General features: G+C 44.4%; 1 protein-coding gene across 1 annotated transcript in view; it reads left to right on the forward strand.

The window, feature by feature from the left end:
• The first annotated feature begins 267 nt into the window (after positions 1-267).
• The window catches only part of TTN (titin), a 286,949-nt gene continuing 270,750 nt past the window's right edge, over positions 268-16,466 (forward strand). Inside the window, exons 1-5 of the mRNA XM_083155111.1 lie at positions 268-358; positions 9,665-9,868; positions 10,834-11,121; positions 11,845-11,930; positions 12,463-12,707. Coding sequence (XP_083011237.1) covers positions 268-358; positions 9,665-9,868; positions 10,834-11,121; positions 11,845-11,930; positions 12,463-12,707 — 914 coding nt within the window. The remainder of the gene's footprint in view (positions 359-9,664; positions 9,869-10,833; positions 11,122-11,844; positions 11,931-12,462; positions 12,708-16,466) is intronic.

Below are 16,466 nucleotides of genomic sequence, written 5' to 3' on the forward strand. Positions count from 1 at the left end.
TCTTTCGACTCTCCAAATAAAAAGGAAATTACTGTTACCCCGAGCTGAACATGTCAAAATGTAAATGGGTCGAAGCTACAGAATAAACAGAACCATGTTTCTAAATTAAAGTAAAGCATTCGAAGCAATTATTTATTTAATTTATTTGATCGCATTCTAAAACAATTGGGTTATTTCCGTGCATTCAGCAATCAGATATACAGTGGAGGACTGAGATGAGATTTTATCTTTATATTTGATGTTTCTCTTTTCTAGAGTGCCTAAAAGATGGCTTCGCAAGCACCGACGTTTCTACAGCCGGTACAGAGTGTTGTGGCACTTGAGGGTAGTGCCGCAACCTTTGAGGCTCAGATTAGTGGTAAGGACATTTTATATCTACTGTACGTTTGTGGTGGTTATCGCATGTTGCATACATTATATATGGTGGAATCTAATGACTTTCTCTTTGATGGCTAAAATATTTTAATTTCCATTAAATTCCATGACCTGATTTGTTTGTACCATTATCACATTAACACTCGTGTTTATATAATTATATATAATTCTTTATACTTGCTTACTTTTAAATTCTCCTCTCCGGGAGAAGCCCGGAGAGGAGACTGTCAGCATCACGTGTGGGGGTGGGGGCCTGATGTAGACGTCATCAAGCCCCGCCCCCAGCACTGGAAATCCCCCCGATTTGCGATGCCTCGCGGAGGGACGGGGCTAAACAGCGTTATTTGCTTATTTAGCCCCGCCCCCTCCTGACGAATCGCCGCGAATCGCGGTGATTCAACTATGCAGTTGGGCAACTGCTGGGGAGATCGGGAGGGTGAGGCAGAATCCGGGAGGATTGCCCACCTTTCCGGGGGGCCAGGAGGGAGTACTGTCGCAATATCCTCTACTGTACATTAGAATTTAGTAACAAAACTATCCCTAATGGAAGCGGCGGCCCCACAGCTGCTGTGGAACTACACATCACAGCAGGCCCTGCTACAGTTTGGCTGTAGGGGCATTCCAAAACTGTGGCAGGGTTTTCTGGGTTGTGTAGTTCCACTGCAGTTGGAGTGCCTACCCCAGATATACTGTAGTACCTCATTTTGACTAACTGTGAATATTTACATTTCTACAAGTTCTCAAAGTGTGACATTTACTAAGATGGTAGTTCTATGTCACATGGGCTGTTGCTATGGGGAACCAATCAGTTCCTGTCTATTATGTTCTAGGTGGGATGTTCTAAATAAATAAGAAGTAGATTCTGATTGGTTGCCCATAGCAACATCACATATGAACTAGAACTCCCATCTTACTACATTTCACCCTGTTCCTGTATTAATCAAATAACACTTTAGTTAAATGTTTGCATTTCTGAAAAGAGTTCATGGGCCAGATGTACTAAGCTTGAAAAGTGATCAAATAGAGAGTGATGAAGCATTAGCCAATCAGCTCCGACCTGCCATGTTACAGGCTGTGTTTGAAAAATGTCCGGTGGAAGCTGATTGGCTGGGGGTTTATCACTCTCCATTTGATCACTTTTCAAGCTTAGTACAGTCTGTTAATCGAATTCTTCTCATTGTGGTGATGTCATCTGTTATAACAAGGGGGCAGCTGTTATGGACTGTTTTAATTTTGGATCCAGCTACATTCCTGTTTCATTAGGTAATATATATATATATATATATAGGACCTTGTCATAGTCGTTATAATGAAAAGCGAGCAGTTTATCAGAACATACAGTATATTGTGCCTCCATTGTGGCACTTCATGATAAATTTGAGGGGTTTATGGGGGGAATCTAATCAGCTGCGTTAATTTTGGACACTTCTCATCCTCTAATAAATAAGCAGACCAATCAGACCAATCAGAGTCTACTTCTTATTTATGTAGCACCTTCCAGAAAATAATAAATATAGTAGAATCTTATTGGTTGCTATGGGCAACATCCCATCTTCAGGCGAGTGCCCATTTTAGTAAATTTACCTCATGGATTTTATTTTTTGTATTTATAAAAATCCAACAGCCGTAACATAATTCGCACACTTTTGTGCAGGCCGTCTGATCAGTATTAGCAGCTGAGTAACATGAAATTCTGAATGTAAGATATGTTTTAATAATGTTATTTGAGAAATAAGTGTAAAATGCAAGATTAGTGGGAGGGGGGAGACAGAGGCAGACTGGTCACCTGCAGATGGGCCGGTCTGGCCTAAATGCCTGGCTCAGCAGCTTTACTCGGCCATAAGTCGTATAGAGCAGGGGCAGCCAACTCCAGTCCTCGAGAGCTACCAACAGTAAACGTTTTCCAGATCTCCTCACAGAATCGCAAGTGAAGTATTTAGCTCCACCTGTGGGTCTTTTAAAATGTACCAGTGAGTAATGAGGGCAAAATGTGAACTGTTGGTAGCTCTTGAGGCCTGGAGTTGGCTACCCCTGAAATTTCGTGGCTGGCCAAACTGCTCCACCTACTGGTGCTCTACTCGGCTGCCTGCGTCTGAGAGACATGGACTGGCCAAGCAGCTCCCCCTCCTGGTGCTCAGCTGCCTGACATGCAGAAAGACAGGTGGCTTACCACTAGCCCCCCCATGTTGTCTTGACCCTTGTGGTGGGAATGATAGAATGCTGGGCCCTTTCAAACCATTTCACTTAAGGGGGAGGGGGCTTTCTCTTTCTCACTCCTTCTATCTATCTATCTATCTATCTATCTATCTATCTATCTATCTATCTATATCTACATTTAACTGCAGCACTTCCTGTAAAATAAATTGCTTCTTTGGGCCCCCTCCCTCACATGGCATCATTCTGGGATTGCTTGTTGATTAGAGGAGGGGGGTGCTGCTGGGTTGTCTCTATTTCCACTGAACCCTGTAAAACCCGGGTAGGCCCAGCAAAACGTGTAGATGTCATTAAAACTGTTAGACCAGGAGCCAGTGCCCTGGAAGCAGCTTTTGGATTTTCCCCTGTATAAAATATTGAATAAGAGCCTGCTCGTTACCTGGGTTTTACTCTCAAAAAAACCATGCTCGTTACCCGGGAAAAAGAAATGCCAGGTCACTAGACCCGGGATTTACTGTGTAGCCACTGAGCCGATTCCCGGGTATACCCAGCAATTACTCAGGTTTTTTTGGGCAGTGGAAAAAGGGGTATAAGTCATACCATAAAGGCATCTGTTATAACATATGGGGCGAGATAAGTGATAAAATGGAGAGTGATAAGCCACCAACCAATTGGCTCCTAGCTGCAATCAAACACAGCATGTGACATAACAGAGAGGAGCTGATTGGCTGGTGGTTTATCACTCTCCATTTTATCACATTTCAAGCTTAGTACGTCTGGTCCATGTAGAAGGTATATTGTAGCTTATGGATTTCACAACAGACCAGTCTCAAAATGTGGATACTGGATCTGTCCCTATCGGGTTCGGCCTAACCCCGGCAGTGTAAAGGATCAGTGATCTGACTTTGGCAGCGTAAGGAAATGATGACAAATTAAAGTTAAGTTCAAAAGATCAGATATTGCTGGCAGCGGTGACGCTGTGCTATTTCAGTCATACTGATCCGCTATAAAGCTGTACGCAGGCAGCTGTTTCTCTATAAAAGGTTGGACGTGTTGATCCCCTGCCCACATCTCGCAGATCTGTCACAGCGCCAGCAAATTGTTCTGTCAATCAAAGCCTCTTGTCTCCAGCTGTCTTTTCCAAAATAGAAGCTGACTGAGATTGCACTTTTCCCGGACTGACAGTGAGATGTGAATGGGCAGGAAAAACACCAGAAATGTGCTAAGTACTGGGATCTTCTCCCACCTAGATGCATTATATGGAAACCAACGTCCTCAGTGATGATCAATTATAAGCACATTAACTTTGCCTGAAAAAAAAAAAATACATAAATATATATATATATATATATATATATATATATATATATATATATATATATATATATATATATATATATATATACAAGTATATACACTAAACATGGTGTTTAAAAAGAAAAACATTGGGCTCTATCTACTAAGCTTTGGAGTGATATAAAATGTGTAGATTTAAACTCGGGAGATAAAAAATAACAACCAATGGTACTTGTGTAATATCTGGGCGCCCAAATTTGACATCGGCTCCGAAAAATCAGTCGCATCGCATGCGATTTGGTCGCATGCGATTTGGTCGCATGCAATGCGACCGATTCGACCCAATTTTTAAGTTGGATTCAATGTTAAATGGTCCCTGAGACCCGATTTTACATTGGAACCAATGTTAAATGCCCCACAGACCCCATTTTTAATTGTATACCAACCCTGATGGGTAATTACTATGTGAAATGCCCCGCCATTGTTAACGCCACGCCACGATCAATGTCAATCCGAAGCGTGGCAAGGTACGCATCCTCCGACCTTTTCATACCCCCACTATCCACGTCGGTTTATGAATGACAGGTCAGATTCAGACACGCCATGGTACAGCTGCTGCGGCTTTCTACACAGCGGCTGTGCAATATTATACTAATACTGCAGGGGGCGTCCTGTCTAAATAGTCACATCCTGCTGGATTTCTGATCCTCTGCTGTGTCCAAAAACCCTGCATTGGACCATCTATGGGCTGTAGGGTCTTAGTGCTTATACCCTACTATGCTGCGTTCTTCCGGGGGGTGTTTATGGGCTCATTAGGCAGTGAACGACAGCTGCGTAGCGAGACAACCTGAATTAGACCCCAAATTTGTTCATATAAAATTTGAAGCAAGTCCAAGTCATATCTATAATACATGTCCACTCTCCACCCAGAACAGACTGCACTGGTTCCAACAGAGGCGGAACTACCACTGGTGCAGCAAGTGCAGTGCACCGGTGCTGTGTGGCATATTGTGAACTTGGGTTGGAGTTGAGGAGGGGGGCCCAAATTATGTTTTTGCACCTGGGCCAACTACCTAAAAGCTCCGCCACTGGGTTCCACGTAATGTGGGCACCATATTGCGTTTGGAAATATGGAACCAGTAGTGATAGACAAGCCTCTGGTACACTTCCAGTACATTGGAAAATGCACCATCTTATCAGACATCACTGAAAACATGGCACTGCAGGCAGAAAAACTGGTTCTGATAGTTTGAGCATCTGTTTTTGATTCTCACATGTGTGTGATGATTTCCCCACATATGGAACTTATTGAGAGATGTCAGCCCTGCATCATTAGCTGCAATTTGCTTTTGCTTCTTGCTGATGTCTGTGCATTTACCCCAACTCCGGTGTTATGTGATCATTAGGATAGGCACTTGACTGGAATAGGCTTGTTCCATCTTGTGGATGGAACAAGCCTATTCCAGTCAAGTGCCCATCTTTCTAACTGCAGTGCCGTTTGTTTAATGTGATATTCCTTGTTTGCTTTTTGACAAGTGCACCTAATTTCTACATTCATTTCCAGGAGGTGTTAAGGCCCATACACACTGGGCGATTTTGAGCCGAAAGCAACCCAGCTTTGTCATTTGAGCTGCTTTCGGCTCAAAAGCCGCCCGGTGTGTACGGGGCAGCAATGAGTGGTGATGCGCACTCCCGCATCATCAATGGCCACAGTTGCTCATCTGCTGGTATTACCAGCAGATGAGCAATGGGGTGGTCAGTTTTCCATAGCGTCCTGATGGCAAAATCACTTGGTTGGGCGAAGATAGCTCAGTGTGTATGCACTGAGCAATTTTCACGCCAACGACTTTTGACATCATCCCTGTCCATACACGCTGGGCAAAATCGCCCAGAGTGTATGGACATTTAGACTGGGCTTGTCCTTATTATTATTATTATAATTTTATTTATAAGGCGCCACAAGTATTTCGCAGCGCCGTACAAAGGAACAATACAGGGAGACAAAACTTGGCATAACATTGAATAATTAACAAAAGTAGAGTACAAATAAAGAGCGCCACAGTTCAATACACATTACAGCTTAACTATAAGTAGTGAGGACTCAATCAACATACAACTAGAGGCTTGAGGCCAATGATGGAGATGAGTATGCAGACGAAGATGGTCACTGAGTGTTTGAGTATAGGAGAGCTGTGAGTGAAATGTGAAGAGAAGAGGGCTTTGACAACAGGAGGGAAGAGGGCCCTGCTCGGAGGAGCTTACAATCTAGTAGGAAGGGGAGACAGACAGATTACAAGAGGTGCAAGCAAGTGGGTGGTGGCTAGATAGTAGGATGTAAACAGGCAAGGGGTCGGAGAACCAGCTAGTTTATGCAGTGGAAGGGTACGCTTTGATGAATAGGTGAGTTTTCAGTGCCCGTTTGAAGCTTTGCAAGGTCGGAGAGAGTCTAATGGCATACCTCCCAACTTTGAAGCTGCAGAAATAGGGACCCGCGCGAGCGTCCGAAAAGGGGGCGCGGTTTATGTAAATGAGGGGCACGGCTTACGCAAATGAGCCGCGTCCCCGTTTTCGGCCGGGAATAGACGCTGTGCGCATGCGCACAGCGTCTATTCTGTTAAATTGGGGGGCTCCCAACTGCCCCCCCGCAGCGGGACACCTCCGGCCGCGGGACAGGACCCGGTAATCGGGACTGTCCCGCTGAAATCGTGAGTGTTGGGAGGAATGTAATGGAGCGAGGGATTGCGTTCCACTGAAGGGGTGCAGCACGGGCAAAGTCCTGTACTCTAGCACGGGAAGCAGTGATCAGGGTGGAGGAGAGACGACAGTCGTCAGCCGACCGTAGAGGGCGGGAGGGTGTATGAATGGAGATGAGGTTAGAGATATATGGAGCAATGGAATTAGAGATGGCCCTGTATGTGAGTGTGAGGTGTTTGAAGATTGATCATGTGATCAGGGGCAGTCAGCACTTACTGCACATCTATGTTATGAGTGTGCTTATTTGTGCACCAACATGCAATAAGAATGTTTCAATTCAACATTGCTATCAGTATGGGGGAATTTTTAAAGGGGCAATTATCTACAAGGCAAAATCATGCCTTGTAAATGACAGCCCCTTTAAAAGACCTTTAAAAGATCTCTGAGTTCGGACAGCACCCTGCACAGATGTAAGGGGAAGATCTACTAAGGCTTATAAAAATTTAAAATTTGGTGTTGCCCATAGCAACCAACCAAATTATGGGGGGGATGCTCTAACATCCGCACCCCCTTACCGCCGCACATCGCCGCAGATCGCCTACATAATTATCACATATGCTCTAACATACTGTATGCGATAATTATGGCAAAGGACAGCTCTTGCGTTAAGAGCTGTCCTTTGCAGTGAGAGACAGCAGGTCCCATCGGGACCCGGCAGCTCCCAGCAGCTCCCCCCTCCCTCTGTTACCCAGCGCTGCTGCACCGGGCTCTCCTCCTCCCTGCACCCGGAAGAGGATCATAGTGCAGGGAGGAGGAAGTCACAGGTCCGGGCAGCACAGCACTGTGCTGCCCGGACACAGGTGAGGGGGGGGTCGATGCGGTTTGGCGGGGGTCGGTGCGGGGCGGCAGTGGGTCGCGGTAAAAGCCCATAGGCTTCTATGGGGCATCGCCAGATTTTTCTGGCGATGCCCCCCCATTGCGATAAGCCGGCGGGGGATGTTTAGAGCATCCCAAAATGCGGTAAAAACCCCGATAACTGTGTTTTTACCGCATTTTTAGTTTAGAGAATCTCCCCCTATATGTATTCTCTTTCTCCGAGATTTAAATCGTAGCATTTTTTGAGCAAAAATCACGATATTCCGCCAATACTAATCCCGAGATTGGCCTACCAATTGACAATTCGGTACTCTTTACCTAGAAGGGCGCCCACGATTTTGATCGTGGGCATCGTTAGGAAAAAAAAATTGCGTCGGTCGCATTGCATGCGACCAAAAAATCGCATGTGATGCGACCGACGCGATGACCGCGATTTCCCATAGGGAACAATGTTAAATGTCCCAATTGACCCGATTTTCCGTCCTACGACCTTTTCATACCCCCACTATCCACGTCGGTGTGGAGTTGAGAATAGAAAGTGTGGCGAGCGCAGCGAGCCACCGAGCCCGAAGCGTGGCGAGCGCAGCGTGCCCCGCGAGGGGACGCGGACAGCTGTGAAGCCCGCGAGGGGACGCGTATACCTGTGAAGGTGTCCGCGTCCCCTCGCGGGGCGCGCTGTGCTCGCCACGCTTCGGGCACGGTGGCTCGCTGCGCTCGCCACACTTTCTATTCTCAACTCCATGCCGACATGGATAGTGGGGGTATGAAAAGGTCGTAGGACGCGTACTGACGCCCCTCGCGGGCTCGCTGCGCTCGCCACGCTTCGGGTTGACGTTGATCTTGGGGTGGCATTAACAATTGTGGGGGCCATTTCACACTTCAGGGTGCCTATTTGGCCTCTGTGGGCCATTTAACATGGTTTCCTATGGAAAATCGGGTCAATTGGGACATTGAACAGGAAAATCGGGTCGATTGGGACATTTAACATTGTTCCCTATGGGAAATCGTGGGCAACGCGTCGGTCGCATCGCATGCGATTTTTTAGTGCATGCGATGCCCGCGATGGCCGTGATGGGCGCCCTTCTAGGTAAAGAGTACCGACAATTCTAGATACTGAATAAACTAATTTTATAAAATGCTAAGTAGAATCTGATTGTTTGCTATGGGAACTTTCTCACTCTTAATAACTTGTGATACCTGCCCCCCAGAGAATCTTAGGGAGAAAAGGGGGCATACTGTATGTAATAGAGTCAGAGTTTGCCAGAGGTGCAGGATTCGGGCTGAAATTTAAAGTTTTAAAGCAGCAATCGTTACAAGGCATGATTTTGCCTTGTAAATTATTTTTTAAAGTTTAGGTCACATAAATGAATTCATCTTTGTTTGCTGAGTATATCCACAAACACATTACTGCTCCTAGCGGAGGGTATGGCAAAATACAGAGATGTGTGCGATCACCCCAAGTGTTTTGGTCCACATTCAGATTTTGGTACACTTTTAAATCCAATTAAAAGAATAGCTAATCATTGATAAATTTACTAACCTTTTTAAAATAAAAAACAGCTAAAATCAAGTTTCTGCAATCCAAAACCAGAAATTCGGATTTAAAATCCAAATTCCGAATTGAAGTGAGATTCGAGCTGTGATTCCGGGTGTCCTCGAGGGATTGGGATCAGGTTTTAGTTTGGTTTGGTTTAAAAAAAATGCATTTAGATTTGGACTTATGGTGGAAACCAACATGCACATCTCTAGAATATACAAAATAGCTTTATCAATGTACGGATTTTGTCCCTTATTCAGGTTCACTCACAAAGGCAAATTCCTTCTCAAATGGACAAGACCATGTGCACTGCAGGGGGGGGAGGGTAGATGGCAGAGAGAGTTAGATTTGGGTGGGGTTTTACTTCAAAAAAAGATCTATACTGCAGTGTAAAAATAAAGCAGTCAGTATTCTCCCTGCACAGAAACAAAATAACTCACCCAAATCTAACTCTCTCTGCATGTGTTACATCTGCCACTCTGCAGTGCACATGGTTTTGTCCATTTGAGAAGGAATTTGTCTTTGCGAGTGAACCAGAATTACCCTGTTTGATTACGAACTCGAATTAAACTGTCTATAGACAGTGTTTGTTCAAAAATGTACTGTTTGTATTATAATCTCCTAGGACAGTGTGGGACTATATTATTTATTGAGCGCATGTTTTTGCACCACTTCAGGTTATGGAGGCAAAATGTATAATTTTTCTCTTTTTCCCCTTTGTTGTTTCCACAGGTTTTCCAGTTCCGGAGGTGAGCTGGTTCAGAGATGGCCAGGTTCTTTCTGCTGCAACACTGCCTGGTGTGCAGATCACGTTTAGCGATGGCCGCGCTAAACTTGTGATCCCTGCCGCCACAGCAGCACACAGTGGAAGATACTCTCTAAGAGCCTCCAATGGAGCAGGACAAGCGACTAGTACCGCTGAGCTACTTGTTACCGGTACGATCATGTGGCTAATATTGCACCATAATATAATGCTGGCAGTGCATCTGTAGCCTACACGCTATAATCTATAGAAACATCCAATAGGATACAACCGTTCCGATCACTACTGGCCTATGCCATCACAGAGACATTTTAAGCAGATAACTAGATTTGCACATGTTTTGCTTTGGGAACAGCAACACAGCCCCCTGTGGCTGCTATGTATGTATATGGGCAGCATCGTAATCTGTGGTGAAAATGACATCGTAAAGGCTTTTGCATAACATATGATATGTTTAAAAGGTTGCGTAACATATTTGCCCCAATATGCTACATATATTCTACAGATATATTAATATGCTTCGTTTTTGACCTCACATATACTGTATCTAACAGTGTTTCTAACCTCGGTCCTCAAAACACAAGCAATCCAGGTTTTCTTGATATCAGTAGGGATGCCAATCCCAGGGCATTTTTTCAATCCTGGGAATCGGGATCCCGGAATTGGCATTCCTAAAAGAAAAACGCCCCATTCCCTACATTAGCTTACTTGGGGGAGCGGGGTAGGCTGCAGCGGTGCGGAAGGTGGAGGCAGTCAGTGGGTGTGACGGGTGGCAAAGGTTCTTGGGTGGCTGAGGTCGGGAACAGCCGAGCAGAATCTGAGTGGGTGCTCAGAGCCGCCCGGGATTAAACTGCGCATGCGCAGTCTAATCCCGTAATCCCGGGATTGGATGCTCCAATCCCTGGTTTGAAATCCCGGACATTTTGGGGCCAAATAACGGGATCCCACCAAACCCGATCCCAGTATTGGCCACCCTAATCCACAGCACAGATGCCTAATTGAGAATAACTGAGGGACTATTTAAGTATAGCTATCCTTAAGACCTGGACTGTCGGTGCGCCTTGATGACCGTGTTTGGGAAACAACTATCTAACGATTCATTTTTAATCTTGTATACTTTTAATTTTGCCCTCTGCAGCCGAAACCGCACCACCAAATTTCACACAAAGACTACAAACTATGACAGTAAGACAAGGCAGTCAAGTTCAACTTGACGTAAGAGTGACTGGAATCCCTACACCTGTGGTGAAGTTCTACAGGGAGGGAGCTGAAATCCACAGCTCCCAAGACTTTCAGATCCTTCAAGATGGAGACCTCTACAGTTTAATCATTGCAGAAGCTTACCCAGAAGATTCCGGAACCTATTCCGTAAATGCAACAAATAATGTCGGACGTGCTACTTCAACAGCTGAACTCACAGTTCAAGGTAATTCATTTAGAGTTTAGTTCAGAGGCCTTAGACATATGCGTACCTACCTTGACACCTGAGCATAAGAATGTGTGTGCAACCTTTCATCTGCAAACTAGCCAGATACAGGGCATCATTAATATACTGTAACCTCTGACTATTTCATGTAAAAGATCATGGAGTAGGACTCTTTTTTATTGCTAGTCTATGGCATAAATGTGAACACTAAGGGGGGTATTCAATCTCCGACTGTATAAATATCAGCAGTTCAGTATTCAATCCTAGCCGGAACTCGCCATCCTGGCCAGGACTCGCCTGCTACAGACCCGCCTCCCTGGGGAATCGAGTCTGTATCATCGGAAATGGCCGTGGATTGTCCAACCCGCGGCTGTTTTTCGTAAAAACAGCAGAGTTTTCGCAGATCCATGGACTTTCCGACACTCGACAGTCAGAACATTGAATTCCTACTGTCGAATAACTGTGGGATCCACCAAAAATTGGTCTAGTCAGAATCCCGGATTGAATGCCCCCTAAATATTAATACATACATATCAAATAATAATTTATTGCACTTGACTTAAAATTAGATTACTACAGTATCATATTTTTTTGTTTTATTAGAATAAAAAAATTCAGATAACTTATTTTTTTTTTTTATATTTGTTGTTTATTATGGGAACAAACCCATTTTTAGACCACGAGTTCTGTATATTACATAATATCTCTCATTTCCAAAACTAGCTGAAGAAGAAATACCTGCCAAAAAGACGAAAACTATTGTATCGACTGCTCAGATTTCCCAAACAAGACAAGCACGTTTCGAAAAGGTAATTTTGGAAAAAAATACTAAAAACTTGTTTAAAAAAAATCGCAAATACTCCATTAGCCAATTTAGAACATACCTCCATCTGGTATTAGCATCAGTGGCTATAAAGCTCCAAACAATATAGATATTGAATGTTATTTTAATTATTTTAACTTTTTAAAAAATTTGTAGCTTGTCCGCATTTTGGGGCAGATTTATTAAGCTTGGAGAAGAGATAAACTGGAGATAAAGCGGAGAAAAGGTAAAAGGACATAAAGCACCAGCCAATCAACTCCCAACTGTCTTTTTCAAACACAGCTGATTGGCTGTGCTTTATCTCCTTTTACCTTTTCTCTGCTTTATCTCCAGTTTATCTCTTCTCCAAGCTTAATAAATCTGCCCCTTTGTCTCCCATCCACATTTTTTTTCTACAATTTTATAGTTTAGAAAATAGTGTTATTGACTGTATAATCCAAGCGTTTCTTTATTTTTGGTCTCCTAAGTAAAATAATGCACTTAATTCACCTTTTACCCCCTCTCCCCCCTTTTTGCAGAGAGTAGAGGCTCATTTTGATGCACGATCCAGTACCACAGTTGAAATGACTATCGAAGGTGCTGCAGGACTGCAGCTGCCACATAAAACTCCTCCCAGAATTCCTCCAAAGCCTTTATCTAAGTCTCCAACTCCACCAGTGATCTCTGCCAAGGTCCAGATGGCCAGGCAACAGTCTCCGTCGCCTATACGGCAGTCTCCTTCTCCTGTCAGACCAGTGAAAGCACCCGTTCCTTCACCTGTCAGGTAGCCATAGAGTTGTAACTGGATCTGAACTGTATACATTGTGTGCTAAGAAATGTTGGGCTAAAATCACAGCTCAAAGTGAAAGTAAAAACTGTCACAGCTCAAAGTGAAAGAACATTGCAAAAGCCGTCATTTTGATGGTCTTTTAACTAGTAATTTATTAAATCTATACCAATGCCACATGTTTAGCAATGTACAGTGTAAGTGTGGGCAGAGATCTATAATGCTGCTTTCCCACTGCAGACCAGTTTAAAGTACTGGTAATCTTAAATGGTATTTAAAACGGTATTAGCATTCCCACTGCAGCATATTACCATTTTAAATACCATTTAAGTACCATTCCCATTGCAGTGAACCGTGTAAAATGTAGAGTGCCTAACCACCCCCCCCAGTGTAAAGAGTGCCTAATCCCTCCACCCCCCCCCACCCCAAGTGTAAAGAGTGCCTAACCCCCCTACCTGCCCTGTGCCCCCACCTCCCCTACCCTTGTACTTACCTGCACGGGGATGCAGGGCAGTGGGAAGGGAGCGGGGGTCCATGCAGGATACAGGCAGTCCCAGTGCCTGATGAGAACTAATAGTTCTCACTTTGCGCATATGCAATGAATGCACGTGCATACTAATGAGCCGCTCATTACATATGTGCATATGTAATGAGCGGCTCTTTATTATGCACGTGCACTTATTACACATGCACAAAGTGAGTACTACTAGGTCTCATCAGGCACTGGGACTGCCTGGAGGCTAAATACCGTTTAAGAGGCATTCCCACTCCCTCTTAAACGTTATTTTAACGTGTAGGACTCTGCTTTAAAAACGGGTTGAAATACCATTTAGCTTTAAACGGTATTTCAACTTTGGCACTTTCCCACTGCAGCCTTAAACGGTAAATTGCACTGAAAATCGGCAATTTACCGTTTTTTAGCTGCAGTGGGAAAGGGGCATAACTTTAGCAGAAAACTAGAAGATCTCCAAAAATTTGAGTAACTGGTTAGTGTTGAGTGACTACAGCTTTCTTCATTAGCATTTGGGCTCTCTTGTAAGAGAACCAGAACCAACTCTTGGGCAGCGATTTACTGAATTGCAACTTTGCAAAACTGGAGATTTTATCCACAATAAAGCTGGGTACACATACTGTATGTACAATTTCCTTTTTCTTGCGACCGTTCGATCGACCGAATACACATTCGGCCGTCCAAAACATACGACCGTTCTGCGCGTACACATATGTACAATTTTACTTGCGACGTCCGATGTACTCCCGTCCAAACAATCGCAAGAAGAAGTATATGAGAGACCCTGTAACCCTTTGCCTGCTGTTTTAACTAATGTCTGTTTAATGCCTCACTGCTCAACACTTTAGACGCATCACTTTGGCCCTTATTCTGATCGGTGCGGATATTCCCGAATTCTTACGGTGCGGTCCGCACGCCACGCTGTGCTGCCGCGTGCGGCCATCGTCCGTAGAAACGCCCACGTGTCCTCCGCATTCGGACGGACTCACTCTTTAAGAACAGGGCGTGTTTACGGACGACATACAAACCATGCGTGTGCGGGGGAAACACTCAGATTCTGCACGGTATTACAGAGTATGCACGGGAATCCCGCATCCAAACGGATGGCAAGCGGTGCTTCCGCACGGAAGCGGTGTATTTACGCAAAACTACTCACTATTATGTCTATTCTGCAATACATCACATGACCCACTTATTCAATTACCTATCCTCATAAAAAAATGTTTATTTGGAATTGGAATCAATTAGATGCCAATATATCCTTACAAGCATGCCTAACACATGCATTGCACACATTAACCCTTCCAGCAATTGAAGTGCAATGGTTTCAATTAAAGCACTGACAAGCGTCCTATTAGTGAGTAATGAGTAAAGGAGTCGATTGTATTGGGTTCAGGTGTTAATGCTTGTAGTCATTAGGCGTTCCGTTCGCCTACCGCAAGACCGAGTGGTTTCCGCAAAGCAATACTTGACTTATGGACACCACACATTTCTATCGGTTTTGGTCGCGTGCATTCGGAGTGCTATCCGAATGCACGCCCCCCAACATAAGTGTACTCCCCCGTGTCCGCCCATGTTTCCTCCCAGTTTTTCCCACTTTGAAACTACGCCCATGTCTCATTCCGCATGACGCCCATAATACGCCCATATTTCCAGACTGATTGCGGTGCACAGTTTTGTACGGGATTTGCCCGAACAGGTACGGAGTCAATGCGTGGCACATGCGCGTTGCGTTCTCCACGCATGCGCAGACGCCGTAAAGACGCTATCCGAAAGTATGCGGAAAAGTACGCATCAATCAGAATAAGGGCCTTTAAGACATTAATCAATGTTGAAGTTTTAATAGAGTGGGCTGGAAGCTCTTTTCAGGGCACCATAACACACTATTAAAACTTCAACATTGATTAATGTCTTAAAGTGATGCGTCTAAAGTGTTGAGCAGTAAGGCATTAAACACACATTAGTTAAAACAGCAGGCAAAGGGTTACAGGGTCTCTCATAATGCAGCATACCACCGTGCTTTGTCAAACTGTCAAGCATATCGATCGAAGGTGCGTACACACTTCACTTTTGTTCCGATATGGAGCCGTCCTGTCGGATGAAATATTAAGCAGCAAAGAACCTTCGACCGACCGACCGTGGACGGCCAAGAGCGTTTTTGGCCGTTTATCGGTCGCACAGCAGCAATTGGGACAGCGTACACACCTATACAATCGAACGGCCGTTTGCCCCCAGATTGGAAGAACGGCCCGACGATTGTATATATGTGTACCCAGCTTAAGGGAACCATCCGATTTACTGGTTGAACACCAATTATCCAGCACCTGATATAATCAGGTGCTGGATAATTATGTACCAGGGGAAGTAGTATTGTTAGGGTGTTAGATTGTAGAAGGGTCTGTGGAAAGGGCTTAAGAAGTACTTAGGATGGCAGTGGGAGGGATTTGAGCAGCAGTGGGAGGGTATTGGGATGCAGGGGGATTGCGTTGCGGGCAGTTGGGAGGTATACTGTTATTATAGCAGAAACTAAAATGCTTCTCATCCAGCAACACATAACCCTATAGTGCAGAAATTATATAATGATTTGGGAGTATCATGATCTGGAAAATATCAGCTTTCGAACTACAGTTCCCAGCAAACCTGATCAGTTAGCCAGGTGCTTATTTATATGGCGCCACAAGGGTTTGGCAGTGCCAAACAGAATACATAAAAGAGCATTAAACAAGAAAACAACGACTTACAGTACAAGGCAATTTAGTACATTATAAGTACCGATTTGGGTACTTGTGTATTTTCACGGTGCCCAATATATCGGATGTGATATCGGCCGATATATCGATGCGATCCGAACCGATTTTTGACCTGTTCATAACCCCACTATCCACTACGCATGGAGTTGATTTTATATAGCGTGGCGAGCACAGCGAGCAACAGAGCCCGAAGCGTGGCGAGCGTACGCGGATTACTGTGCTCGCCACACTATATAAAATCATTATGAACAGATCAAAAATCGGTTCGGATCGCATCGATATATCGGCCTATATCGCATCCGATATATCGGGCACCGTGAAAATACACAAGTACCCAGATTTGTTCATCAGGACAGTAGAAAATAGTCTACTTCTACTATTACTAAAACTAATAATAATAATGCCACAAATTGTTCGATTAATCTACCACGTAAAAAAATGATCGATTCTAATGATGGTGTCATGTTTGCAAATCAGAAAATGTAGCTGCTTTGT

Source organism: Crinia signifera, chromosome 7 (genome assembly GCF_055691185.1).
Source record: "Crinia signifera chromosome 7, ASM5569118v1, whole genome shotgun sequence".
Taxonomy (NCBI): domain Eukaryota; kingdom Metazoa; phylum Chordata; class Amphibia; order Anura; family Myobatrachidae; genus Crinia; species Crinia signifera.